General features: G+C 33.7%; 3 protein-coding genes across 5 annotated transcripts; 1 reads left to right on the top strand and 2 right to left on the bottom strand.

The window, feature by feature from the left end:
• Window positions 1–6,306: 6,306 nt before the first annotated feature.
• LOC115714939 (uncharacterized) lies at window positions 6,307–8,802 on the top strand. Its single transcript, XM_030643704.2, has 2 exons — window positions 6,307–8,401; window positions 8,477–8,802. Exons 1-2 carry the CDS (start codon window positions 6,619–6,621, stop codon window positions 8,617–8,619), a joined length of 1,926 nt encoding a protein of 641 aa, XP_030499564.2. The 5' UTR covers window positions 6,307–6,618; the 3' UTR covers window positions 8,620–8,802.
• A 689-nt stretch (window positions 8,803–9,491) lies between these two features.
• On the bottom strand, window positions 9,492–19,249 carry LOC115714938 (suppressor of RPS4-RLD 1). 2 transcript variants are annotated; one of them, XM_030643703.2, is made up of 24 exons: window positions 18,812–19,249; window positions 18,601–18,710; window positions 17,287–17,933; window positions 17,129–17,173; window positions 16,820–16,921; window positions 16,659–16,739; window positions 16,340–16,406; window positions 15,799–15,899; window positions 15,191–15,298; window positions 14,893–14,963; window positions 14,715–14,771; window positions 14,058–14,166; window positions 13,899–13,979; window positions 13,575–13,661; window positions 13,166–13,372; window positions 12,494–12,810; window positions 12,177–12,263; window positions 11,985–12,084; window positions 11,402–11,493; window positions 11,277–11,315; window positions 11,091–11,181; window positions 10,388–10,485; window positions 9,980–10,304; window positions 9,492–9,705 (listed from the first exon to the last, which is right to left on the bottom strand). In XM_030643703.2, the coding sequence occupies exons 1-23, from the start codon at window positions 18,958–18,960 to the stop codon at window positions 10,016–10,018; spliced, it is 3,135 nt and encodes a 1,044-aa protein (XP_030499563.2). In that variant the 5' UTR covers window positions 18,961–19,249; the 3' UTR covers window positions 9,492–9,705; window positions 9,980–10,015. The 2 variants fall into 2 exon arrangements, with proteins under 2 accessions (XP_030499563.2, XP_060970422.1); XM_061114439.1 differs by lacking the exons at window positions 9,492–9,705; window positions 9,980–10,304; window positions 10,388–10,485 and adding an exon at window positions 10,581–10,834 and having other exon boundaries at window positions 10,984–11,181; window positions 18,812–19,210.
• Window positions 19,250–22,096: 2,847 nt separating this feature from the next.
• Window positions 22,097–23,924, bottom strand: LOC115714122 (probable esterase KAI2). Of its 2 annotated transcripts, none has more exons than XM_030642677.2 (3): window positions 23,147–23,924; window positions 22,573–23,059; window positions 22,097–22,462 (listed from the first exon to the last, which is right to left on the bottom strand). In XM_030642677.2, exons 1-2 carry the CDS (start codon window positions 23,521–23,523, stop codon window positions 22,615–22,617), a joined length of 822 nt encoding a protein of 273 aa, XP_030498537.2. In that variant the 5' UTR covers window positions 23,524–23,924; the 3' UTR covers window positions 22,097–22,462; window positions 22,573–22,614. The 2 variants fall into 2 exon arrangements, with proteins under 2 accessions (XP_030498537.2, XP_030498538.2); XM_030642678.2 differs by having other exon boundaries at window positions 22,569–23,059; window positions 23,147–23,682.
• Window positions 23,925–26,978: the final 3,054 nt, after the last annotated feature.

Below are 26,978 nucleotides of genomic sequence, written 5' to 3'. Positions count from 1 at the left end.
CTTTGTGACATTTAGATTATTGCTTAATGCTGATTTCATGTTAGTTTAATTAAGAGATTAATTAGAGAGCATGAGATTTAGAACCTAGAAGATCTGAAAAGAGCTAGGTTAATTCATAATCTGTCATTCACTTCAAGAGAAGGATAGCATTTAAACATTAACATTGGTAACTTAACAACATGATTCGTCTCCCTATTTTCTTATCTTGATTAATCTTCCTTTTGTTAGTTTTAATTTTCTGAATTGTCTTATTTAATTCATAAAAAGTATTCTTTTACCAGATAGAATCAATAGTATAATTTAGTAGTAATTAGTCCAATTCCCTGTGGTTCGACCTCACCTGTGTGAGTTTACTACTTGATTGCGTATACTTGCGTAGTGATTAATAATTTTCGCAACACATTTGATATAATCCTTCTTTATAGTTGGCCAAAAGTATCCTTGGTGGATAATTTTCTTATACAAACTAGGTTTGAATGTATGATCTCCATAAAATCCTTCGTGTATTTCATGTATAACAGTGGTTATCTCGGTTCCAGCTATACATCTTAAGTATGGCATTAATAACCCTCTTATGTATAGTTTTCCATCTATGAGTATGTACCTCGGGGCCTGATATTGAATCTTTCGTGCAGTTGTTCTGTCAACAAGAAGTATTCCTGATTCTAGGTACTTTTGGATTGGAGCCATCCAAGAAGTCGAGTGATCTATCACGATTACCCCTAGTGTTTCTGTGCTTGGAACGGACAAATCATTTTGAAATGTCTGCACTCTTTCCAGTAGATGGCCTTTTTGGTTTTTTAGCTTCACTGGCTTCAACTGATGCTTCTTCAAATCCATCTTTGCTACTGTTACCAACAGCAATAATAAATGACGGTTTGGCACCTAATGCAAACTCAACTGGCCCTTCAATTGACAAGTCTGGTCCCTTCTTGTACAACATTTTGTAGCTAATAGATGTTTTATCTCTATAAGCTTTTGGAACTGAAATGTTTGGTTGTGAGTTGTTGTACTGGGAGGTAAAAATCCTAGAGATTGTTTTGCTCTAACAAGTTCAGCACTCAACTTGTAAATCTCACTTTCCTTACTCTTCAACTCATGAACTAGTTTTTTAACTTTTTCGTCTAGGTCCATATTATTGGCTGCTGATTCTTTGTTTATGTCTTGCAATTTCTTCACCTTTTTAGCCATGTAACTCTATTGTTCAAACATTTCTTGATATGCTTTATTTTTTTTCTGTAACATCAAAATCTAATTCAGAGGTAGATTCTTCAACATCAGATCCTTCAGACATGTTTTCTTTAGCCATAAAAGCAATCACAAACTTTTCTTCATTTGACTCATCACAGGTTTCTTCCTTTTCACTATCACTCCAAGTAACAACAAGAACTTTCTTTTCCTTCAATGTGTTTGCACATTCTACTAGGATATGGTCGAAACCTTCACATTCTCGACATTGAATTCCTTTACTCTTAATCTCATTTTGCTGAGGATGCTTGTTGGCAGTTGAAAATTTTTACTAGAAGAATTTTCTTCGCTTCTAAAATTATTCTTCTTAAAACTTTTCTTGAGAAACTGAGCATAAAACTTAGCCAAAAGAGCAAAGTTTCCATCTATGAAACATTTAGATAGATCTGAATCTTTGCTAATTTCCTCCTTCTGAACAAAAGCTACTACAATCTCAGCTTTGTCCTTTTCTAAGTCTTTGATTTTCTTACCATTGTCCCATCTCTGTAAAGTCATTTCATAGTTTTGCAGAGATCCAACCAGTTCTTCTAAGTTAGGAGCTTCAATGTCTTTTCTGACCATCATTTTGTTGGAGTATACTTTTCCAAGAGCATAAGACTCATTAGAAATATCACATAGTTTGGCATGAAACTCAGTAATTGACTCATTTTCTTCCATGGACAAATTCTCGAAAGATTTGGCAAGATCTCTCAATCTTGCTTTTTTTGTAGCCTCAATTCCCTCATTCTTTATTTTCAACTTCTCCCATGCATCCCTAGCAATCTCAAAACTTGAAATGACCTTTAACTGATTAGTAGTGACAACATTGAACAGACCATGTAATGTTTTGGGATTAAAGTTAGCTCGTTCCATCTCCTTAGTGGTCCATGCACTAGATCTTTTATTATTTAACCCATCTTAATCAGTAAAAGTGTGTGGTTACCAACCCTCAACTGCGACCATCCACACCCGTTCATCCATAACTTTCAAGAATTCTCTCATTTTGTCTTCCAATAGGGGTAATTAGCTCCTTCCAACATATAAGGTTAAGATGTAGGTCCTCCTCCTCAAAACATCTACATTTCCTGTTGATCTACACACACATAGACAACACACAACAACTTTGTTGCATTACGAGATGAATCTTGGAGTGGATCAGTTTTTCGAAAATAATAAACAAACAGATGGAGGACAACAAGATTAAAAACTCCAAACAAGAATTAACACACACGACCTAAAATCAATCTAGTAGCGACAAGATCTCGATTTCATTAATCAAAAAAGTTAGCTCTGATACCAAATGAAAAGTTGATCTAATTGGATGCTACTAATTGAAATAATAACATTAAATCACACAATATAAAGCTGAATGTAAATCAGAGAAGATCAAGATTTACAAGCTTCCCTTGCATCGAACACACATTTCGACCAGGTGGTGCTTAGGTTCCCTAAACTAGGGTAAATAACTCCAATAAGAATCATTGTCAAGATACAAACTCCAGTTAGTAAATCAAATGTATGTAAAACAATACAGTAAAAATTCTCACAAAATTTTACCCTAAGATCTTGATTAACCAACCAAGATTCAAATCTAAGTCTCCTTAGATTCAAAGACAAGCTCCCCTTACTTTGATTGAGTTGAAATCCCTTCAGTTATGAATCTGAACTCTCTTCAGATGAAATACCTCCATTATCACTTCATCACAAAAGCTTAAGCTCTTCAACAATAGATGAACCTGCAAGAAACAAAGAAGAAGAATAAAAATATTTTTGCCCTAGAGAGAAAAATCTTTATAAAAGAATCAAATGAGTGAGAGTTGGTTAGGCACTTTAAGAATCAAGTATCTATAACCTCAACTCTCACCAAACCAACTTTGACAGCTCACATGTCAGCTCGTGACAGCTAGCCAAGATATTTATCACTTAATAGCTGACCTGTCAAAGCTTAAAATGTAAACCCAAAAAATACATACTTAGATGGAACTACTAGGTGATCAGAAGGTACAAACACATAAATTTCCATACTAAACAATATGGTTCTTACATTTATACGACACTAGGCTGAATTCAGAGCAGAATATCCCATTGTCATTCATAAGAAACTTAATCTGATCTATTCAATAAAAATAAACATCCCTTGTTTTCTATCCATATATACATAACTTATCAATTGTGCCTTCAACAGGGTTTTAAACTAAAAAGGCAAAGTCTGTGGAAGTCCTCTTTATGTTGGCAAGTTATCTCAGGCATCAAACACCCTTCTACTAGCCATTTTATGGCTAATCAACAAACCCCTGGTATGCAAATAGCTCAGTTGAGTTGCGATGCTCTGTAGCTGTAAGTAGTAACTATTTCATGTTAAAAACAATAACATTTTCTTCAATTTTATTTTGTTGCTTTTTATCTTCGTTTGATTTGGTCCTCAAATTTTTAGAGCGCAACTAGACACTTGAACTCAGATCGAAAGAATGTAGAAGTTGAATCGACTGAGGTTGCTAGAAAGCCAAGCTCCCAACAAACAGTCAAAAGTATTTTCGAATAGAGGTAGGTACATCATTTTCATCCCTTAATATTGATGATTAGTCTTAAAAAATTCTCATTATGATATTGAACAATGCCTTTTTCATATGCAGATCATGGATAAGCATCCAGAAAATGTTGATGAGGAGGATCCAGACTTTTAAGCACTTGAAAATGGATTTGTGGGTTAAAACATGTTTTGTTAGATAAATAAATAAGTTTTTTGTGACACTCCAAAGTTTTAGTGACCCGCATTATGAAAATTGTAGTGACCCGCAATTTTTGTGGGTGTCACTAAATTATGTCCCTAAATATATAAATTGTAGTAGTGGCATTACTAAAGTAAAGTAAATACATCAATAAGAATAGTGCTTATTTTCATCATGATTCCTGCAATTGAAGTAAACAACATATTTAAACTAATTCTAATTCATAATTAATCCAATTAAAAGTAAATTTAATTACTAATCAATCACATAATTCTTAATCATTGTGTAAATAAACTTACTATATATTTGGTTCAAGAATAGTGCCTTGGAGAGAAAAAATGGACATCATAAATATGATGCACGGTTGGCCTAATAGTGGGTGTTGTACACGTTATGGTAACAATGAGTAGCAATGTTTTGGATAAAAAAACAAAACAAAACAAAACAATTAGTATCAATATTGTAACAATAAGTTTAGTACAAATAAAGGAATAAAGTTTCTTTAAAGCTACTGTAGCTAATGCCTCAAGTTACAGCCTTCACATCTCTATGACTATATTATTTGCAGCATGCTTATTTATGAATAGTCAAAGCTTAAACAAACACGCCTTTGAATAGATATAGATAGAAAATATTAATTATTATATGCCTCAAGTTACAAGCCTTCACACAATGTTTTTTTTTTTTCTTTCATTTGAAAAATAAAATAAAAAGATTTATAACATAAAGAGATGAAAGTGTGGTGGTGAGTTGCCAACTCACGAGATCATGTGCCTTCAAACTCTTTCTCTACAGTGCACGCCGAACAAAATGAGATACATATATACATCTTGATTTTCGATTCATGAAATGATACATTGTCAATATAAATTACAGGCGTAAAACCCTCAAAAGATATTTAACTATAATCAAAATCCTTAAAAGGTTTAGTTATCTTCCAAAAATGGCACTTTGTTTTAGGTAAAGTACGTAGCAATATTATTAAACCAACCAAGTTACAAGTGACTAAATAGCTAGCTAGGTATATATGCTTTTCATGTGGAGTATGGTAATTAAAATTTAGCCGCATTTTCTTGAGACCAACCCAGTTGTACTTGCAAGATTCATGTAATTATGGTATTTGATTGAACTTTTTTCTTTATTTGAGTTTAACTCACTTAAAAATTATTTAAATCAGTACTTTATTTTACTTTATTACATTTTGGCTTTTTACAAATGGCAGGAACTAGCTAGTAAGTACCAATCCCCTGCGCAGGTTTTCTTCTTATAAATATCAAGCATATATTTACACATTTTTCTTTTTTACAACTTATTTTTTCAAATTATTTTGGGAGTCTAGAACTAGAATCGTTTACAATTTCTCAGTTTTCATTCCCTCGTGTGTTCAGCTAATAATATATAAGAGTTGCTCATCATACTAAAGCCATATATAGTGAATATATTCTGTGTGTATATATTACTATATATATATTGTATAACACTTTACTCCTCATGGACCACGGTCATCATGATCTCTACTTCTGCATTGGAAACTTATTGAACATAAAAAATAATATATTTATCTACTTGTTTATGTGTGGATCCTGGATCTGATGTTAGAGAAGCAATAATGTGGCCCAGTTATTGGTCAGTACGGGCTTAAACAAGTTGGTGTTGGTACTATATATAATATATGAAAAAGGAATATAGTGGTGTAGCATCCTAACATTGTCCATTGCCTCCATATACTTAATAAATATATATATATATATATATATATATATATAGGACGTTGGTAGGGACGTGCCATTGCCCCACTAGTAAGAGTCTTTCTGTTTAGGTACATGAAAAAATTATAATTTAACTTGTAGTCATTTAAAAAAACTTATTATTTTTTGACGAATTTCTGTACTGAAAAGTGTCAAAAAAATTATTTATAAAACAACTTATTTTTTTTTTTATTTAAGCGTTTATATATTACAATCATGTTTTACATGGTACCTCCAAGACACACACCCTTTATAAAACAGCTTAAGAACAATATGTTTATTTTCTATTAAAAAAAATATATTTTGTATTTTTAATACTATAAATTATTCATAATTTTTCAAACTTTTGTCTGAGAGGTTCTAAATAATTATTTTTTTCTAAACAAAAGGTTCTAAATAATTACATTATTGCTGATCTTGAAATCAATCCATGTGTCAAAAATCTAAAAATTTATAGCTTAACTTTTAATTACTTATTTGTATTTTCATTAGAAGTATTTTTATAGTTATAATATCAAAAATATAATTTAAATATTTTTTATACACACCTAGTAAGCAATAAGTAATTATTCGTAGAGAAATGTTAAAAGGTACAGATTACCTAATAACAATACTCTTATTTTTGGTAGTATAAACTATTAGAATGATCTTTAAATTAAATGAATTTTGGGTGTGTAATGTTGATTTACCCAATATGGTAAACATGGTATCTAAATTTTTCATTCTATATATTTCTCTGTCTCTCTAGTCTCTCCACTATAATTATTGACTTTTGTCCAGTATCTATTTGTAGCTAATATATAGGATAACCAGTTGAACCCTTTCAAACCAAAAAAAAAAAATAAGAAAGCACCTTCTCTTGTTAATTTCTCAAGACCACAAAACGACAAAACAGAGGCAAAGCATTATTGATTATGGCCGACTACCAAAGGCAGGAGGGCAAGGCCAAGGGCCAAGGCTGCAGCGACTCTTCATGTTTCTTCTGCGCCATGAACGAGTCAAATCGGTCCCTCCGCCGAGTTAAACTCGTCCAGTGCTTCAAACAAATGCCTCTAAGAAACGACCAACAACAACAACAACAACACGTCCTCGCTTTGACCACTCTATGGAACATAGCCATGAACCAACCAAACGACCCTGAATTTCCTTCCCTCGGAATTTTCGAATGCATGGCAAAACTCATCCAAAGAGCTCTCAACGACAACAAATGGTTACTCACCGGTCAGAACATCTATATTCCCTACTACGCAGCCCACGTTATCGGTTCCTACACCATCAACAAGGCTCACTTTGCCCACAAAGCTGTCAAATCCGGCGTCGTTTTGCCCTTAATCGAGATTTTAAAGTCTACTAGTACTACTACTACTTGGGTCGAGAAAAGAGTTGCGGTTCGTGCTTTGGGTCATATTGCTAGCCATGACAGAACCTTCGAAGCCATTTTTGCAACAAGGTATGAAACAGAGGTCGTGGAATTATCAATGGAGATAGCTTTGACTTGTATTGATGAGGTATACGACAAGTTTGTTGGTATAAGTTACAAGAAAAGATTGAATTATCATTCTAATCTTCTTACCAAGGGGATTGGTGGTTATGAGATTGAGAATAAGAAAGCTGAGAAATGGGCTAGCCAACTTCAGTGTTGGTCTCTTTATCTTCTTAATTGTATTGCTTGTAGAGAAAGGTGTTTGGAAATAATTTGTAACAAGAAATTCTTGATGGAGCTTTGTGGAATGTGGGGTGGTTTAGCCAATCCGAGCTCGCCATCTGGCATTGGATTGATCAAAACTCTTTGTGAAACCAAATTGGGTAGACAGAGTATAGCAGAGTTGGACCATGTTATAGAGACGATATGTAATATATCGAGGTCTTCGGATGATTGGCAAATCATGGCCATTGATTCTCTTCTGCTTCTTCTTAAAGACCCAGAAACTAGGTACAAAGTTTTTGAAAGCTCAGTTCTTTGTCTTGGTGATTTGGTCGAGCTTCGAAGCTGTGGTGGAAGACAAAAAGTTGGACAGAGAATCACTCAGACCCTTTTGCAGGATTACCATAAAATCAAGTATGGTGATTTGAGATTGAAGAGTAAGAAGGCGGAGAAAGCTTTAGAGGAGATATGGGATATGAAGGTTGATAGAAGAAAGAGAGAGAAGATAATGAGTGAAGAAGAAATCAGTGAGAGAAAAACTTTGGTGGGACAATTCAAAAAGGAAGGAAATTTATGTTTTTGGTCAGGGGATATTGAAAACGCTGTGAAGAAATATTCGAAAGCTTTGTACTTGTGTCCATTAAAGAGGAGAAAAGATAGAATTGTGATTCATAGCAATAGAGCTCAGTGTTATTTACTACTGAGAAAACCTGATTTGGCCATTAGTGACACAACCAGAGCTTTGTGTTTATCTAGTGCGGTGAGTCCTCATGGTAAGAGTCTGTGGAGAAGATCCCAGGCTTATGACATGAAAGGGTTAGCGAGAGAGAGTTTGATGGATTGTTTGACGTTTGTCAAAGAGAGAATGAGAATCAAGTCTGAGAAGTCCAGCAAACGTGGCAGGATCCCCTACTACGCAGCATGTATGATTAACAAACAGATGAACGCCACGTGGATTTTTGCTCGGGCCAGTTCCAATAATAAGCATGAAGATATAGTCAAGGAAATTAGAGGTGACGATGTAGTTGATCAGAACATAATGACTCCACACTGTAAGTCTTTATCTGATTCTTTTTCTTTGGACGTGTTGTTTAACCAGCTTTGTTTTTAATCAAATTTCTCTACAGGTAAATCAACCATTTTAGAACCTTCGGTTGAAAAGCGATTTGGGAGAAGAAAGGTACAAATGTTGGGACGTGGTAGTAAGAAAAGTATCGGTGTCACTAATAGGTGGTCAGATTCGCACACGTGTGAACAAAAGAACAGGTAAAAAAGAATAACAATCTGGAGAGGCCATTAAATGCCGACAAACACAATAGAAAGATTGTTTTAGTAGTTTGGATAATTTTACACTAGTTTTTAGTTTTGAGTCAGAGTAAATACTGTACATTTCATATATGTAATGTTGTTTCCTAATGTTAATTTATAAATAGCCTTCAGTTTCATTTGCAAATATCTTTATCCCCTTAACAAATTATATAAATAATTTATATATAAATAGTATCAGCATAACAAATATTTCATGACGTAAATGCTTGTCAAATTCGATCCATAATTGGTTAGTGAGTAATTTTTTTTTTTTACTTTAGTAAAAGGACATGTTCCTAGCTAGGTTTTTCGTTCTATTCAATTAATAGTGTCCAAGTGTCGAACTTAGATTCAATGATTCATCCCCTAGTCGATCTGATTAGCTGGTAGTTACTTTTTCAGATTAAGACAACTCTGGCAAAGATTAATGTAACTTAGCCAAAAACTCAGAAAGATTTTCTTTAGATTTGGATGGAATGGGATCCTACCGAACGCTAACTTTTACATAAAAAACGAAATTAAATAATTGTATTTGGTAACTAATATCTGTCGAATTTTATCTCTAGTTGTCTTCTAGTTTCAGTAGGTATGAAGGGCATATCTATTATTGGATTTGTTGTAGAAACAAAACAAGAGAAAACACACCTCGTACATTGATCGAATATCATAGCATGTTCGTTGCTCTCTGAGCTTTATCCCTCCCATGCTTAATATAATCTAACTATCTTCAAACTTGTTTCTTGTGAAAAGTAAAAATAAAAACTAGGATATTTAAAATAAGTTGTTAATAAATAAGAATGTTCACCAAACAATAATCACAGAGCGCAAGTGCAATGTCGAAACCGTTAAATATATATATATCCTTATTCATCTATTAAAACAAATACATGAATTGTTAATCTATGGATACGAAATAAAAATTACAAATTTTATTGTCTGAAATACTGTACAACAAATTTTGCAAATGCCACAAATAAAGCAAGAAGGGCATATGCATTCATGTTACATCCCCATTATTTCCAGTCAACTTCGCCAAGATGTTTATTAGCTGGGATAAGGTCAAATTAAGTCGATTAGTAAATAAGGTGTTAAGGACATACATACATACAAGTAAATGGCAATAAACAAACTGATCTGCATAAACAATTTTTTACTTAATTCCATTTTTTTTTCTTCCAAAAATTATATTTTGATGATAAGAATAATTATAGTTTGAAAAAGCTAACGCTATACCCGGGAAGCTTGGCTTGCACTGGCAACAAATTATAATGGGGGAACCAGAGATCCATATGTTCTTGAAACTTTAAATGCACTGAACTTACCTCATTCGTTTTGCGTGATTAAATAAGGTGAGGAACTCAATCATTGTAAGAGCTCAAAGCAGCAACAACCGATCCTGTTGTTGTAAAAGTCGATGCAACATCTGGATATTCTTTCCAAGATGTTGTCACTTCCAGAGATGGATAAAGCCAGCTTTTTATAGAATCTACAAAAGAGCTTGGTTCCAAGTTCAGAATAGCTTCCCAATCCACCTGTAAGCCTTTTGGGATGCTTCCTGTGAACCTCATATTGGCAGCAAGAAACAATCCGAGCATAACTACGAATCCGACGACAGCGGATCCTCGCGAAAGTGGCATGAAATTGTACCTGAAAGCATTTCAGTTTTGCTTACAGATAACAAATTGTACGAAAACCAAAGCACCCTCTCCACCCAAGAGTAAGTAAGATACCAGTAATATGTCATCCTTAAAATAGCATCTCTGACAGTTTCAAGCGCATCGAAATCAGTAGAACCAAAATTTTCACCGCAATAAGCTTTATATATAGCCTGCCAATCCATTATTTAAAAGAAAATCAAATGGTGCATGATGGAGCAAACAATAAAGGAAAAAGATCACACATTACTTCATGAAAGGCATGTAATGAGAGAATGCAAAGGAAAATAAACTCATAAAATATTCAGAACATCTATATTTCCTACTACGCAGCCCACGTTATCGGTTCCTACACCATCAACAAGGCTCACTTTGCCCACAAAGCTGTCAAATCTAGCGTAGATTTTAAAGACTACTAGTACTACTTGCGTCGAGAAAAGAGTTGCGGTTCGTGCTTTGGGTCATATTGCTAGCCATGACAGAACCTTCGAAGCCATTTTTTCAACAAGGTATGGAATAGAGGTCGTGAAATTATCAATGGAGATAGCTTTAACTTGTATTGATGAGGTATACGACAAGTTTATTGGTATAAGTTACAAGAAAAGATTGAATTGTCATTCTAATCTTCTTACAAAGGGGATTGGTGGTATACGACAAGGTATGAAACAGAGGTCGTGAAATTATCAATGGAGATAGCTTTGACTTGTATATTTGTTTACACATTCTCAATGACAGAGCATGTCTGAAATCTACAACAGCAGTACAGCAAAAAACATACCTCCCATGCCATCGCCATTTCAGCTTCAAACTCATCCCATCTATAAGGAGTACAAGGTGTTCTGATAGCAAAGTCAAATCCTCGCTCTTCCCTAGAAGAATGAAATTTTTTCAAAGTAAATACAAAGTGAAGGTTAAGCAAGATACAAATACATAAATAGATTTGAAGAAGAAAAAAGGGGTATACATTTTGACCAAGGTAATCCTTGTCCCTTCAAGCCGCTTCCTGAAACAATAATAAACAACTAGTAACTTGGCATGACACACTAAGATACTGCCAGGAAAAACTAAATTTTAAATTGTATGCATTACCCCTCAAACGCAGTACTACTACACCACGTAGCCTGCCAAAAGTCCTCCCCAACTGCTCTGTAAAGATCAGAGCAAGAATTCGCATCCATAATCTACAAGTGAGGTCAATAATAAAAAATGAATGAGCAGAAGTCCACCTACTATGATCATCTATAGCCCAACTAACAAAAAAGTGTCATTGCAACATAATCTTAAAAATAACTAAAATATTTAAAATACTGCCTGAATCACATAAAAAATAACAAGAGCCATAATAATTTTAACTGATACTAGTAATTTAACTTTACTTTGAATATAAGACACAATGTAATATAAATGACACCTAAACTATTGCATATTACACAAGCCCCAGTTGTAATTCTCAATTCGTCCAGGCTATGGAGACATGTCAGAAAACCACTGGAAATTATTTTCAATACCACAAGTACAAAAGAATATACCTAATATTAAAGGTAGAGACTGATTGAAAGTAAATATTAGATGTACTACTTAGTAGGATATGTATAAAATATATATAAATATCTATAAAAGCGATAACTCTTCACAAATTTTGCTGATATTTCTCAGCATAGAAATAACTCACATCTTGCAACTTCTCATCTCCAGAAAGATAAATGACCTCATCTGCTTTGTTATACACATGTTTTTTCTCTTTTATGACCCTCTTTGCAACCTCTAATGTTCTGCAGCATAAAAAAAAAGAAAAAATAATGAGCAATGGTTTTGCATAAGGAAAAGTCACTTGAATTTTACTAAACTAAAATAGAACCATTACCTTTCGAAATTTGGGAAGTAGCGGACAACTTTTGCTTGCCCAAGAACCATTGGTGTATGAGATCCAAATCCAGAATTGAACTCTTCGCTGAAAGCACAAAGGTTAATTGTGTTAAATAGTTAATTAGGGTTATTTAAGTCTTTTCCATTATTTAAGTCTTTTATGTTAGTTGCTTATATAACCCTAATCTCTCTATTTTCTCTGCATCTTTTTTTCTTTATTTGTTATTCTCCTCAAATAATTAACAAATAGGTACATACACAATTTGACTTTTGTCACACAAAAGCACGAGCAAAATCAAGATGAAAATGAAGTACCTTAATTTGTTAATCCACACAACAGGATCACAAGGTTCAGAAATTTGTCTCCATTTGACAGCCAATGAGTAAACATCTTGCCAAGACATCATTGTATTGCCAAATGATTTGTCTTCTAGAGTACCATAGGTAGTACTGGTCTCTGAGTAGCCACTTGTACTACAGCCAGCTCCGCCTCTATTCTGGCTGGGCATATTAACTTTCTCCCTTCTTCGTGCTTTCTTACTATTTCTTGATGTGCTTCTATTCAAATATTTGCGCCAAGCTTTTGAAACCTTTTGTGCAATTTCAATAGCTGCCAAGCCCGCCATTCGATGCTGGTAAATACAAACACACACAAAGCCTTAAAAAAAGTAAGGCATGAACAATGATGTTCTATATAGGAATTACTGAAAATTATTCATTCAGAATCAAGCTATTAAGGGGAGAGAAATGAATAACAGAAAAGATGGACGTGACATTAGTTGCAACTATCTGAAACTAAATGCTCAATTGATGTCTCATTTCCTATTTTAGTGAAGAAAATAAAATGCCTAAGTGATGTGAAGCTGTAGCACTAAAGTAAAGCACACCATGAGGCAGCTAGATTCTAAATTTTATAACAGAAAGCAAAAAATCTAGTTACATTATAACAAAGTGAAATCTTATCTGATTTCTGGGATAAAAAGATACCTGTCGCCTATTTGGTAAGAAACCAGAGCAATCATATTGAATTTTCTCCCCAATTGAATCAGCAGCCTGGAGAAGCGTAGTCTTATGCTTATTGAAAACAAGATCTTGCTTTCTAGGTTTGCACTTCTTCAAAGATTCACGAAGAGGAGGCTGTCTATAAACTTTTTCACATACATTTTTGGGATGCAATCTTTTACACCAGTACTCCTGAAAATTCATATAATATTTGTCAGTCCGCATAAAATTGGATAAAGCAAGATAAAACTAACTCAACGTAGTGACAAGGAAGCCCTGCATGATCATAAAGCTACATGAAAACCTATGTAGCTAAGTTCATTAATGGATCAATATCACCATTAAAATAAAAAGATAAGAATAATGATGAAATAAAAACATCAGCCCATATTACCTTGAAAAGTGGATCAATATCACCATCGATATCAAACTCATTAAATTCGCTGTTTATCTTGGATGCTGTGTACAAAGCTAATTCTTTCTGGAGAAGAAAAGAAGAAGAAAAAAAAAATAAGAGAATTATCATTCCAGGCATCATGTCATCAGGTAGATGAATTGTCAATACCCCTTTCTTATATAACTAATTCTGAAGAGATGTTTTTTTTTTCCTTTGAATAATGAAGAGATGAATGTTACTCATTCAAAAAAAAAAAAATCATTTTATAAATCAATTACAGAAAATATCATTAAATAAAAACTAATACTACAATAATTTAACCTGATAAAAGGCTAGGCATTGCAGTACAAACTTATCCATCGAGTCTAGTTCCAAATCTAGTGCAGCATCATAATCCTTAACCTGCCATATGAACAAATCAAGGTCACTGCTGAACATGCATACTGTAAAAGAAACAGGGGGGAAAAGAACTTGTATTACCGCCTCTTTATAATCTCCTACAGCATGGTAGCAGGAAGCTCGCAAATAAAAACACTCAATATTTGCACTGTCAATGCTTAACTCAGTTGACAAATCCTTAATAGCCTTCCTGAAATTTTTTAAGTTGGCTATGAAACATTGAAAGTGATATGACTTGTCTTTACCATAACAAATACAAAAAAACAAAAGGATAAAATTCAGGCAAACACCGATATGGTACATTAAGTAATATTCCAAGTGTACTACTAGAACAATTTGTCCCTTCATTTTAAACATGTTCACTATGAAGTCCTAAATAAAGTTTTTGGATCACTCCTATCAGTTATTAAAGTTGTTATTAATCTTTTATGTTTCTCTGTCCTTATTCATCAATATACCTTCTCCCTATGCATATTGAAAAAGCAGTCCTCTCACACTTTCCAGAGTGAGTTTTGTTTCTTATCCAAACTAAGAATGAGAGCAAGGTTTCCATCAAAAGATCAGCATATCAAAGATTCTCATCCAAAATAACTAAATTAGCATTTCACGTTATAAAGCCTATCACTAACCCAAGCAGTCACTGGATCCCATACTACAAAAAACAATTCTGAATCCTCCAAATATTGCTTATAATTACTCATTCTATCTAAAATAGCAATGCTTTTATGGAGAACTTACCTATGCTCTCCCATTCCATGGAGCAAAAGACCACGCAAATGATATCCCTTGGAAAACCTAGCAAATGGAATTAATATTACTGAGCAAGCTTCAACCATACTTTCATCCATCAATAATTAGGCATATTGGGCATAGCAAATGATACATGGATTATTTAAATTATATCAACAACACTCACCTTCCATCAACTTGTAGAGCTTGATGAAGACATTCCAAAGCCTTGGTTGAGTTTGCCAAATCTTGATAGAACTGCAACAAAATCACATACTGAAATTTACATATACCCTCACTACACAAAAACTTATCATTACTCTTTAGAACTTTAAATGGCCAACTAAAACCACATAACACTGTAATGGTACAGAAAATAATGCAGGCATTGAGTGAAGGCTAGACATTTACTCCAAACAGAAAGAATGCAATTATAGAGTCAGATGAAAATCAGTCCAAATGGTAAACAAAGTGGAAATTCATACCTGAGTTAGATGACCCCATGCTTCAAGAAAATTCTGATCCAGTTGAATGGATGTCAAATGTGCCTCCTCTGCCTTCTTATATTCACCAATTGAAGACAAGGCCAAACCCTGAAAAAAACCAAAGTTGCAAGCAATTTCATACAAAGGTTGGGTCAAAGCTACACCTACATGAACATCTATCAGGCTCCAAAATCAGTATAATTTCCCTTTCCGAAACAGCAACAACAATAATAATCAGTATATGATACACACCAGTTGTGTATCAAAGATAAAAGAAGCAAAATTAGGAAATTGGGAAGAAACTTTGTTGAATAATAGCAAAGATCAATTCCAGGATATTCGAGAGACCTGGTTTCTCTCCAAAACAGTGTTCAATTACATAAAATCTGACTCCCCTTCCCAATGTTTCATTCCCTTTTATCTCCCAATACCAACCCAATATTAAAGACACTAAAAAGAGAAATACGCTAAATGCAGAAACCAAATAAAATAATATCATAACTTAGTTTCCCAAATTATATTTGCCACCCCATTCTCATCAATTCTTACGGTATCTTCTTGCTTAAGTATACCGGATTGGAGGTTTATCAGTATAGTAGTAAACTCACCAAGTATGTATATGCTGATGTATTATTCTTATCAAGTTTCACACATGTGGACAAATCTTCCACAGCAGCATAGAAATCCTTGAACTTGAAATTAACAATACCTGCAAAAAGACCACTTTATTCTTTTATTGATTTGCACTCTAAAGCCTCAAACAATGCTATTGTCCTTTTCATACACACACTTCATCAGTTCAATTAACAATTAAAAAGTGAATTGGAGTGATATGCTTGGCCATGTTTACTATGCTTTGGATGCAAAAACTCAGCAGCCAAGTAATATAGTGACATATTGGCAACTAAAAAGATTACCCTACACCTACACCAAACTTGCATTCTTCATTGTTTTCAGGCAATCAGTAACAACTTATAGCAGACTACGCTACATCTTCGTAATATTACATCAACCAATGATGCCATCGAATGAAGATGCTCAGATGCCCATACACATAATTATTGACGTTCATTGTTTCAATAAAAATGTACATAAAACCCATCATAAAAGCTGAACCACAACTGCGAAGACAAGGTTTGTGAAAGTTACCCCTTTCATGTAGAATATCAGCTGAGTTTGGTTCAAACTCTAATGCATTGGACAAATCTTCAATGGCCTGGAAGAAATTTAATATGCAAAGCTTTGTCAAAACCAGAGAAGTAGAAAAATAGAAACAACAATAATATTCTTATAATTTATTCAGAAATGATTAAAATAACTAAATTTGTTCTTATGAGTACAAGTCGCTTGGTCATGAAAACATCATCCCAATTCTCCTAGAAGTTCTCTTTGAAGAGCTCATTTAAATTTGAATTAAAAGATTCATAAGAGCAAAAAAGTCCATAAGGGTAAACCCATGACATCTCACCGCAAGAAATTCCCCCAACGCAGCTCGGGCTTGTCCTCTCCGCTTCCATGCCTCACATGCTGCTGGATTTATTTCTATGGCCTAGAATACAAATTGAACCAAATGTTATGCGAAGAGTACTAAATGTTTTTAGATCTTCCGGATATTGGTTGTCAAAGTACCTTAGTAAAATCAGCTATTGCAGCCTCAAGTTCTCGTTGGAAAGCAAATGCTGTTCCCCTCCCTATTAGAGCCTCGGGATAGCTAGGATCCTCTTTCAATAGCTGTGTATATCATAGTAGGAAAGTTAAATGTGTATATTGCTTACTTATAGGCTTACCACATTAACATCCTGAGTCATTGCTCCCAACATTTCAACTCAGGAAGGAGAATAAAAAATGTACAAGTAAAAACCAAAGAAGCGTAAGTGAAGTTCTTAACAGTGAATTTCTGCTGAAAAACATAGATTACTTGAGGCCCTGAATTATTACCTGATCAAAGATAGATATAGCACGAGCATAGTTTCCCTCATTCACCTGTTAATGAAAAATTGTTTAAAAGAAGTACAGAACATATGTTCCTAACACAGAATGTTCTTACCTAATAGTAATTGTATTCCAGACAAGCATTACGATACATAATTACATACCTCTGCTATACCTCTCGATAGACGAAAATCCACACTTATTGACTTGGTCTTTGATATTCTAGTAACACGGAACTTTTTATTTTTGTTGGACTCGTCACTATGTGGTATCTCTAATTTACTAGTACTCACTGTTGAAGAAGTTTGAGTTAAAGCACTTGAGTTGCTTGAAATTTTTGATAATTCACTACAATTATCACCAGAGTCATCACATGATTCAGACTCGCAGCACAATTTATTGGGAGCATCATGATTCCCATTCATTTGGCTACCAAAATGTCCTGCCCTTGTGTCCTTCTCACTTATACCATTGCAGACATTATCATTGTTCGTAGATGTACTGTACACCTCAGAAACTTCTCTAGAATGGTTACATGAGTTAGACTGGTCATCCAAATGATTTTGATTTGCAGAAGTTTCAATTGCATTCTCACTAATCAGATGTCCTGATTCTGATACAACCATAGATGACTCTGACTCTATTGCATGATTTTCATGTAGAGAACATTTCTCCTGTTTGGCAACTTTTAAAAGCTCTTCCAGTTCTAGCAACTGTTTTAGATCAGCAGAATGATGGACAGCATGTTCGTAACCTTGCTCCCACACCAAAACTGCATCTTCTTTCCTTCCCAAAGCAGAAAATGCACGACCTAGATAACAGAACGCACCAGATTGCCAAACCAGTAAAGACCAATAAATTTTCAAATTGAACACAATGTAAGAAATTCTTGTGAGCCTAAACTTGGGCAACAAAATAATGTGAGCCTAAACTTTTATAGCAAACACAGAAGTAGAAAGAAAAGTAATTGAAATCATTGAATCGGATTAATCCCCCATTTCATCACTACCAACAAACACAGAGCAACCTCTTAGATTTGGAACAGCTATCAAAACTCACTTGTAAGTCATATATTTAACGCATGAAAAGGAAATTTAGTTAAAGTTTCTTCTCTAAATGTATCGTATTTTATAAATTACGATATTATTAACAAACCAAATTTCTCAGTAACCGAGCTTCATTTCACTTTCCAATCATTACAGACTTTAAAGCTCTTCACCAATTATACACATAAGTTAATCAATGGTAGTGAGCCTTACAATTTAAACTAAACATAAGTGGTACATAAACATAAAGTGACTAAATTCAACTGTTAAAATACCTGATTATCCAATAATCATATTCAAAAGAGAAGGATTACAAAAAACAAACAAATAACAAGTGTCATATTCGAATTGAGCTCAAAACTTTACATAAATATGTCAAAGAATCAGACACACAAATAAATAAGCGTGATTAAAAAAAGAAAAGGAAGGTACCTTTGAGAATGTAAGCTTGAAGAAGTGCGGGGTCAAGCTTCAGCGCCCTGTCGCAATCTTTAATCACATGCTTGTGCAACTCCAATTGACTATAGCAAAATGCTCGATTACTGAAAGACACAGTGCAACATTCAAAGTTAAAAAATCAATCGAAGACCATTTTCATCGAGTAGGAGATCAGAAGAAAGAAAAAAGGTAGAAGAAAACAAACCAGAGGTCTTGGATAGCACAAGACTGAGAAAGCAACGAGTCAAGCAATCTGATGGCCTTGGACCAGTCACGAGATGTACAAAGCTTGGCTAACTCCATTCTCTCTGACATAGCTGAAACCAGAGATAGCAACTCGGCCGAGTCACTCATAAAATCGATCGGAATGCGATTTGGGCGATTCAGTAATTGGACTCATACATCTAAAAATTCCTTTCTTGGTTTCTACGGCTGTGGTAAAGTGGTGCACTGGGGATGGTGAGGGGTAATAATGGAAAAATAATTAATTAAAATTAAGAGTCGAAACTGTCTGGGCAGTAGGGATTGGCAAGGGGAAAGAGATAGGAACAGCGTGTTGTAAAAGTCGGAGTGCGCTCATGGTGTTCAGTGTTCACACGACTTTGTCACACGTGTGAGTCAACATTTCACTTCCTTTCTTTCGTATGTGTTTTTGGGCCTTATGGCCCAGCCCAAGCCTATGGAGTACCTTAAATGGATATTTTCATAAATACTTTGAAAAAATATAAAAAAAATAAATAAATAAGACTAATTTAAGGTAAAGATATTTAATTTTAATTTTTGGTTGTAAATAAATACTAAATTTAATTGTTAACGGTAATAATACTTAAGTTATATTTTTAGAACTCTATAAGTAAATAAATCATTAAATGTTAAGTCATTATTTACATGTTATTTTTCTCTTAGTATATTTAAACTAATTTTCAAAAAAAAAAAATTTAATGACTTGGATTGTCACGTGGTAATTTACTTAACACTTAACAGCTAACTACCTACAAACAAAAGTTCTAGAATTATAGCTTAAGTATTATTACCGCTAAAAATTAAATTTAAATATTTATTTGTAACTTGACTCATATTTTTCTAGATGACAAATCATTCATATCCTGATTCAGAGTTCTCCAGATCCAGAAGGGCATCTCGCCCAAGGCGAATAAGCTTCTCTGAAAGCATTTTAGATGAGCGGAAGGATGGGCTTCACACCTATTTGAGGCCCATGATATTTACATCCGAGATCGAACCTCGCTAATTTGGAAAGGCATTCTCCCAGAGTACGAAGGAGCAATTGAGACCCTCTCGATGAGCATCTGGGATACATCCAGAAGGACATTGCAAGAGGCACTTTGACTTAGGGGTGTTCATCAAACTGCCTGCACTGCACCACACCGCAAAAAAAATACGGTTTGAAATTCTTTGCGATGCGATCGCAGTTTGAATTTTTCATAAACCGCGCGGTGCGGTGCGGTGCGGTTTGCGGTTTTGAATTGTTAATATGCGGTTCAAACCACACCGCACTTCACATTATAAAAATACTAATTTTTATATTTATTTATGTCTAATATATGAATGTTCAACTCAAAGTCCACTAATTATTGTATTGTTGACACTTAATTTGGTAATCTAACAAGTTTTGCGCAAAGTTTGTTGTATTTGTAATAGTTTAATTATTTAGTGATAATCCAAACCGCATAAACCACAAAAATCGCACCGCACCGCACTATTTTTTGCAGTGCAGTTTTTGTGAGTTTTTAGTTTCACGGTGCGGGTGCGGTTTGGGAAATTGGAAAAACTACATGTGCGGGTTGGTTTGAAAAAATAGTTAAAAACCACACCACCCGCACTACGAACACCCCTACTTTGACTGTCGTTGTGGCAATCCTCAGTCACCGAATCCCACCAAATCAGGGCCTTTTCCACAATGTCAGACTGAAAGAGTGCGCGTACCACCAAGGGGAGCATACCCTTTGTCCAACAACCACCTTTCTTATGCAATATTATACGAAAATTGCGCATGCACGCTGCCTGTCAACATCAAGTTGTCCCCACGGACTGGGTCTCATTCCATGAGCCCAAGTCATTCTATTCAGTGTATTTTCCCCTATTAGTGGGTTAAGTTTAATGCAAACCCTAGTGGGTCACGGGTATACCCATACCTCGATCCTAGCCTACAAACACAACATTATACCTTCATGCAAAAAGTTGGAAGATTGTCGTTCAAACACTATAGCCAAAGTCTAGGGTTCTTATAATCTATTTAAAGAACACTTGTGTAATACACTCAAGGCTATTTAGCTCAATATAACTAACTCGTAGATTAAGACTCTTTAAGGCCCTAACTACGTAAAAATTATCGTCTCCATTTCTTAACTTTGAATTTACTTTCTCAGCTTTCACTTTCTTATAATCGATTGTCGAAAATCTCAGTAAATAATTATCAAACAAATATAAAATTTAAATGTATTCATTAATTAGATTCACAAAGAACCTTAATTAACAAATAAACCCTCAATAGAATGTGTGAAATATTCAGCTTCACTCTTCTCTCATCCATCGTAATAACAATATCATTCTTCCTCTTGACACCACTAGGGGGATGTTTACTGTCAATAGAATGTGTAAACATTTGATTTACTCTCTTTGAATTAACTATCGAACTACTATCATCATATTTGTCTAGGAATGATGTATATATGCTTCTTCCAAGTCTTCTTCTATTGGGCTTTGACTATAGATTTAAATGTACTTTGAAATAATTACCCCATCTTCACCTCAGAGTATGCAATGACTTTTTTTTATCACGTTTTTTAATTTCAGTAGGCATCTGGGACTCAAGATACCTGCTCAAGAGGGTAAGATTGATGCACCTCAAATAGTTGAGAGGTGCATCAATCTTGAATGTTGTCATTGGTTCATAGCGATGTATTATATTGTTGTCAATTATAATCGAATAGAAAGTATCTAATGAGATGAGTATCATATGATCGATCGATGCATGTAAAGCGACACAACACTATAAGAAATGTCACTTTTACTAGCGCAGTTCGTTACTACGCTCGTAAAAATAACTTTTATCAGCGCATCTTGTAAACTGCGCTGACAAAAATGTTAAAGTTTTACTAGTGCACATTTACACAGTGGTAAAATTTAAACTTTTACCAGTACATTTACATGCTAAAAAAAATTATTTTGCCCAACACTTTTCATTTTGCACCGATAAAAATTTTAATACCAACGTTGATTTGCCAACTCTTTTTACCAACACATTAAAAGTAAATATTATTTTATCAGCACATTACTAAACTTTTGCTAACCTAAAAATAATGTACTAGCGAAAATTACATTTTTTGAACTGGAGATAGTAATACATAATACAACAAGTTAACGATCTCGTACCCGAAATTATAACATGCATAAGATTGGGATTAGATCCATAACATGGATCATCCGATTGAACTAATTATCTATTAATTAATTAACATATGCTAATAAGTTATTATAAATATTGAAATTCGATTTCTACTTTCTAGAGACAACTAGTGGCCGAGATATATGACCCACGAAGTCTCTCAATAGTCAACATTACATTTACGCTTGACATATGACCTTTGTGACAATAGTCAAACAAGTACCAGTAGCCACCAAGCGGATCAAATATTGTTACGCAATTAAATAATACAGACTTTACAGTTGTACATGCATCGACCAAAAAACAAGAGAGTTAAAAACGACGTCGTACGTACTAATCAATCCGAGAACAGAAGTACACTTAATTTTCCATCGACTTATAGTTGGAGTCATCCCCTTGCAAATTTTCAACGAATCCAATTAATCCGATAATAACTAATTAAGATACGGCCTGCAAGTGTGAAAAAAAAATTGTTATTAAATTATTGAATTATATTACGAAAATTGGATGTAGTGTGTGATTATGTGAAGCTAGTCGTTATATATTAAATACATACTCACGTATTTGTTATCTTGGTAATTAATGATGATGGTTATTGTGGTTCAAACAGCTATGTCACAACGAATATGCCGAAGCAAGACGGGGATGACTATGTCTGGGGAGCTGAGCTGGGGCAAGTGACCTTCTGTTGACATGACCTCGACGATGGAGTCGGACCCCAGGTTTTGGTGTAGGTACTCAGACACAACTACAGGAACAGCCAGGTCCTTCATACTTTGGATTATGTGACATGGAACAGTGACCAAGCCCAGAATCTGCCTCAAGTCGCTTTGGAATATAGTCTGGCCCACGCTCAACGCTATATCGGGCCTCATATTGAAAAGGGTCCGACTAAACTCTTGAACCGCAACCAAGTCCATATCCCCACCAACCGCCAATGGTGCGAACCCAGAACACCACGCTTTGTAGTTTCCCCTCATCGCTTCAAAAAGTTGGTCTAAATCTTCCTGCTCGAACCCTCCATAGTAATCCACATCATTCAAATACCTATAATAATATAATAGAATTTCTATTAAAAAAAATTAATTAAAAAAGAAAAAAGAATTTTTGTTAATTATTATTATTGAACAGTACCTTGGAGAGGAGGCGATCATGAGGATTTTGGAGAAAAGGTCTGGGCGAGTAATGGAGGCGATAAGGGCGATCATTCCTGAGACGGAGTGGCCGACGAAGATGCAAGACTGGATTTGGATCTCTTCTATTATAGAAATAAGGTCATAAGCGTAACCCTCGAGAGTAGCGTATCTTTCGAAATCGAAATAATCGGGGTTTGTCGTTCCAGCTCCCATGTTGTCGTACAAGACCACTTTGTTCTCATCGACGAGGTGAGGAACGAGGTGCTTCCATACTGATTGGTCCGTACCGAATCCATGGCCGAGGACTATGATTTGTTGACCATTGGCAATATTACCTAAAACCTTGACGTTGTGAGCTTCCGAAACTATACCCATGTATCTTCCTCGCCTAATTAATCTTCTTCTTCTTCTTTTCTCTCTCTCTCTCTCTCACACACTTTAGTACTTGATTTTCTTCACAATAGGATTTTGTGGCGTGTGAAAACTGCCAGCCTGTATGAATCCGACGTCGTTTTTTTTTCTTTCACTTTCTTATTCAACTAGAAATAGACACCACATGGTAGGATCTACAGGGGATAAGATATTGTGGTTACGATTTATCACCCGTGGCTGCTGGTGTACGTTTTCTTGTCTCGTTATCTTCGATGAAATCCACGTAATCCTCTAAAACAACTTAGTCATTAGATCGGACGGCTATCATTTATTGCTCCGGTTATTAGATGCACCCACGTTAGTAATAGCCTTTGTATTTTGTAGAGATATTTTTTGAGGGGTTACGATCGAAGAAAGAAAACGTTAGTAGCTCACTTATAGATAGTTTGGTGACAAGACATTAATGCCTTAGTGTCCTCTTGCTGAAGGTACGTAAATGCCACAATTGAAATATTTTTGTACATATATAATATAATATTATTTTAGGAATATTTACTGCTTGTTAAAAATTATTATATGAAAATGATAAAGAGAATAATAAAGCATATACAATCTAAGAATATAAACATATGGAATAAATATGTAAACTAAAGATAGTAATACCTCCCGTGATTGATATTTGAGCTTTAATCCTCAGTGTAAGGAATTAATATAAACATATCGAATAAGTATGCAAATCACGAAAGAAATCGTAATACCTCCAATTATTGATCTTTGAGTTTCATTCCCCAGTGGAGCTTCAGATTGAGTAATCAGATTTTCAAGCTTTCTCTATTCTCTTTAGAAGAAATTTGTTGTTTATACAAAATGAGTGAGGAGCTTGGGGATAGAGACTTTAGATATATGTGAGATACTTAATCCGTATCTACGCTACATTAATTATGAGAATATTTTGACAATTAATTTAGAAAATCAAATTGGAAGATAAATTAATTAGTAAATTGTAATCTGACCATATTTAAAATATTCATTCTTATTACATTTTGATTTGTGATCATATATAGTCAGCGAGCAGTTGACGAGATAAAGCAAAATCAATTTAAATAATTTTGTACCAATGTTAGAAATATTCTAATATTAAATATAGCAATATTTTAATAAAACTCTCTTATTATATATTAGTAATAGTTACAGATATGATCCTAATAAAAAGAACGTGGCAGCAAAAATTCTTTTAATTACGATTTTGTTTCATACATGTTTTGGCTGTTAAGTGCTAGCTATATAGATTCATTAAACACTACCACAAAAAACATAATTCTCGTAGGTCCTCAAATCAGTTATTTTTTAGGACAGTCACTAATAAGAATAAGTGTTTAAATTGTCGACTATAGTTGAGCATTCTTGACAATTTTGAATTACCGTTTAGTATTTTCGGTGATTTAAAACAACTAAAAAATTGAAAACATGCACATTTAAAAGGGGAATTCTCACAGTTTAAAACTGTCAAGTCTATGCCTTCAGTAGGAATCATCCAGACAGAGCTTACACGTGATAGTCCGCACAGATCCTCATTATCCAGAGATGCTAACTTTTCCAAGCATGGTACTTCGACATACAAAGATCTTCAAAGATACTTTCCATAAATGGTCCAAAATTTTGGTCTCGATCATATCCCTGATTTTTCAAGAATGACTTGCACCAATAAGAGACAATAAGAAATCTTTTTAGTTTTGTTTGTTTCGAAAAATCGAATTAATTACTGTATTTTTTCCCTATAAATAGTGGAGCCAATCCATTGAACAGAGATCCGAAATCATATATTTTTTAGAGCTTTTATGTTGTTAAATTATCTGTAAGTTTTCAAGAGAGATCAAGATCTTACTTACTTCTTTTCTTACAAGTAATACAACTAAAAATGTAGTAGACTATTACCATAATCACAGGGTCAAATCTCTATAAATTTCTGTGTTCTTATTTACTTAATTATTATTTATTATCTGTTATTCTCACCGTTTTAATTACTTCAGCGTTGTTGATTAAGAGCGAGGTCAACATGTTTGTATAATATACTAGGGAAAAAGATGAGTTTTATAGAGCAAAGAGTGATTGCTCAACTTATTCAGTAGAAGGTGTTTGGGTCTATTTTGAGGCTGTTTGGCTCTAGCGTTTTGTTGGTTGTAATTGTTCTAGTTGATTAATGAATTTTTTTATTTGATATAATAATAATAATAATAATAATAATAATAATAATAATAATAATAATAATAATAATAATAATAATTAGGAGCTTTTTTATTTTTACACTTTAAAATGGTTTTTTTTTTTTTTTGCATTAATTTTTATGGAATTCTATATAAAAATTCTTATTGCAATTAGCGTTGCAACCTAAATCGTAACAAAAAATCGTATAGAAACTCACTGTTGCAATGGCCAATGACAAACTTTAGAAACTCAATAGTAAATTTGAAAAAAAAAAAAAAAAGTTAAAAAGCCAATATATGGGGTAATTCCCCTATTAATTAAAATCATTTGTTCTTTATTTTAGTGTTTTAATTTAAAAAAAAAAAAAAATAAAAGAAAAAAAAAACAGTTTTAAAATTTCTTTATGGTATTCCCTTTTATTTATAATGATTTTTCTCATATTTTTTCTATATTTTTTAATAATAAAGTTAAAACCTCCTTGGAGATGATTTTTTGGCTTAAAAAAAAAAAAAATCGCTTTGGCCAATGGGCCTTAAGTTGATGTTGAACCAATTGGACAATAATTTGTACTTCTTAAAAAATCTAATAAAAGTATGTAGCTAGATATTTTCCACAAGTGTTATGATACTGTAGTGACCATAATCGCTATCCAGCTACAATATCAATATCATAGAAATACATCACTATTAAATAATTAAATATTATTTTTATTTTAACATATGAGAACATTTTTTTTGGGAAACGATATGGTTAAGTTTAGTACTGTATATTATATATTAAATAGAATTTTTTACACCAAAAATACAAAATACCAATTTTATTACATATATACAACAACACGGTCACATCAACATTTTTACCTTCTCTCTTAATTGTATTACACATATACCACTTGCACATCAAATTCATGCACCTATCAACATCAATCAACTCTCAATCACTTCTTTTTTTTTCATTTGATTTTTTATTTCTATTCATTTTTTTTTGAATCAGATCAATTAAAATCTATACACCTATCAACCATCAATTAACTCTCAATCACTTCTTTTTTTTTTCATTTGATTTTTTATTTCTATTCATTTTTTTTTTAATTAGATCAAATAACCTCCATTGTTGAACCATAACACCCCACGATTCCTCAACAATTTTTTCCCTCTCATTTTTATTCTTCAAAATTTTTTCAACTCCCACTAAACCAATCCCATAACTGTTTTCCCTCTTTCCTTTTGTTTTCAATCTCTATTTAACAAAGA

The sequence above is a fragment of the Cannabis sativa genome, chromosome 4 (genome assembly GCF_029168945.1).
Source record: "Cannabis sativa cultivar Pink pepper isolate KNU-18-1 chromosome 4, ASM2916894v1, whole genome shotgun sequence".
NCBI lineage: Eukaryota > Viridiplantae > Streptophyta > Magnoliopsida > Rosales > Cannabaceae > Cannabis > Cannabis sativa.
Note: the sequence above shows the minus strand (reverse complement) of the source record. Positions and strands in the feature narration are given on the sequence as shown.

Bases quoted from the DNA above. Each gene is read 5' to 3' on its own strand.
- LOC115714939 (XM_030643704.2), top strand. From the start codon at position 6,619: ATGGCCGACTACCAAAGGCAGGAGGGCAAGGCCAAGGGCCAAGGCTGC. The intron at 8,402-8,476 runs GTAAGTCTTTAT...ATTTCTCTACAG, and splicing joins GAACATAATGACTCCACACT to GTAAATCAACCATTTTAGAA.
- LOC115714938 (XM_030643703.2), bottom strand. From the start codon at position 18,960: ATGAGTGACTCGGCCGAGTTGCTATCTCTGGTTTCAGCTATGTCAGAG. The intron at 18,711-18,811 runs GTTTGTTTTCTT...TGTGTCTTTCAG, and splicing joins TGTGCTATCCAAGACCTCTG to TAATCGAGCATTTTGCTATA. The intron at 14,167-14,714 runs GTAAGTTCTCCA...AAAAAATTTCAG, and splicing joins CATGGAATGGGAGAGCATAG to GAAGGCTATTAAGGATTTGT.
- LOC115714122 (XM_030642677.2), bottom strand. From the start codon at position 23,523: ATGGGTATAGTTTCGGAAGCTCACAACGTCAAGGTTTTAGGTAATATT. The intron at 23,060-23,146 runs GTACTGTTCAAT...ATATTATTATAG, and splicing joins ATGATCGCCTCCTCTCCAAG to GTATTTGAATGATGTGGATT.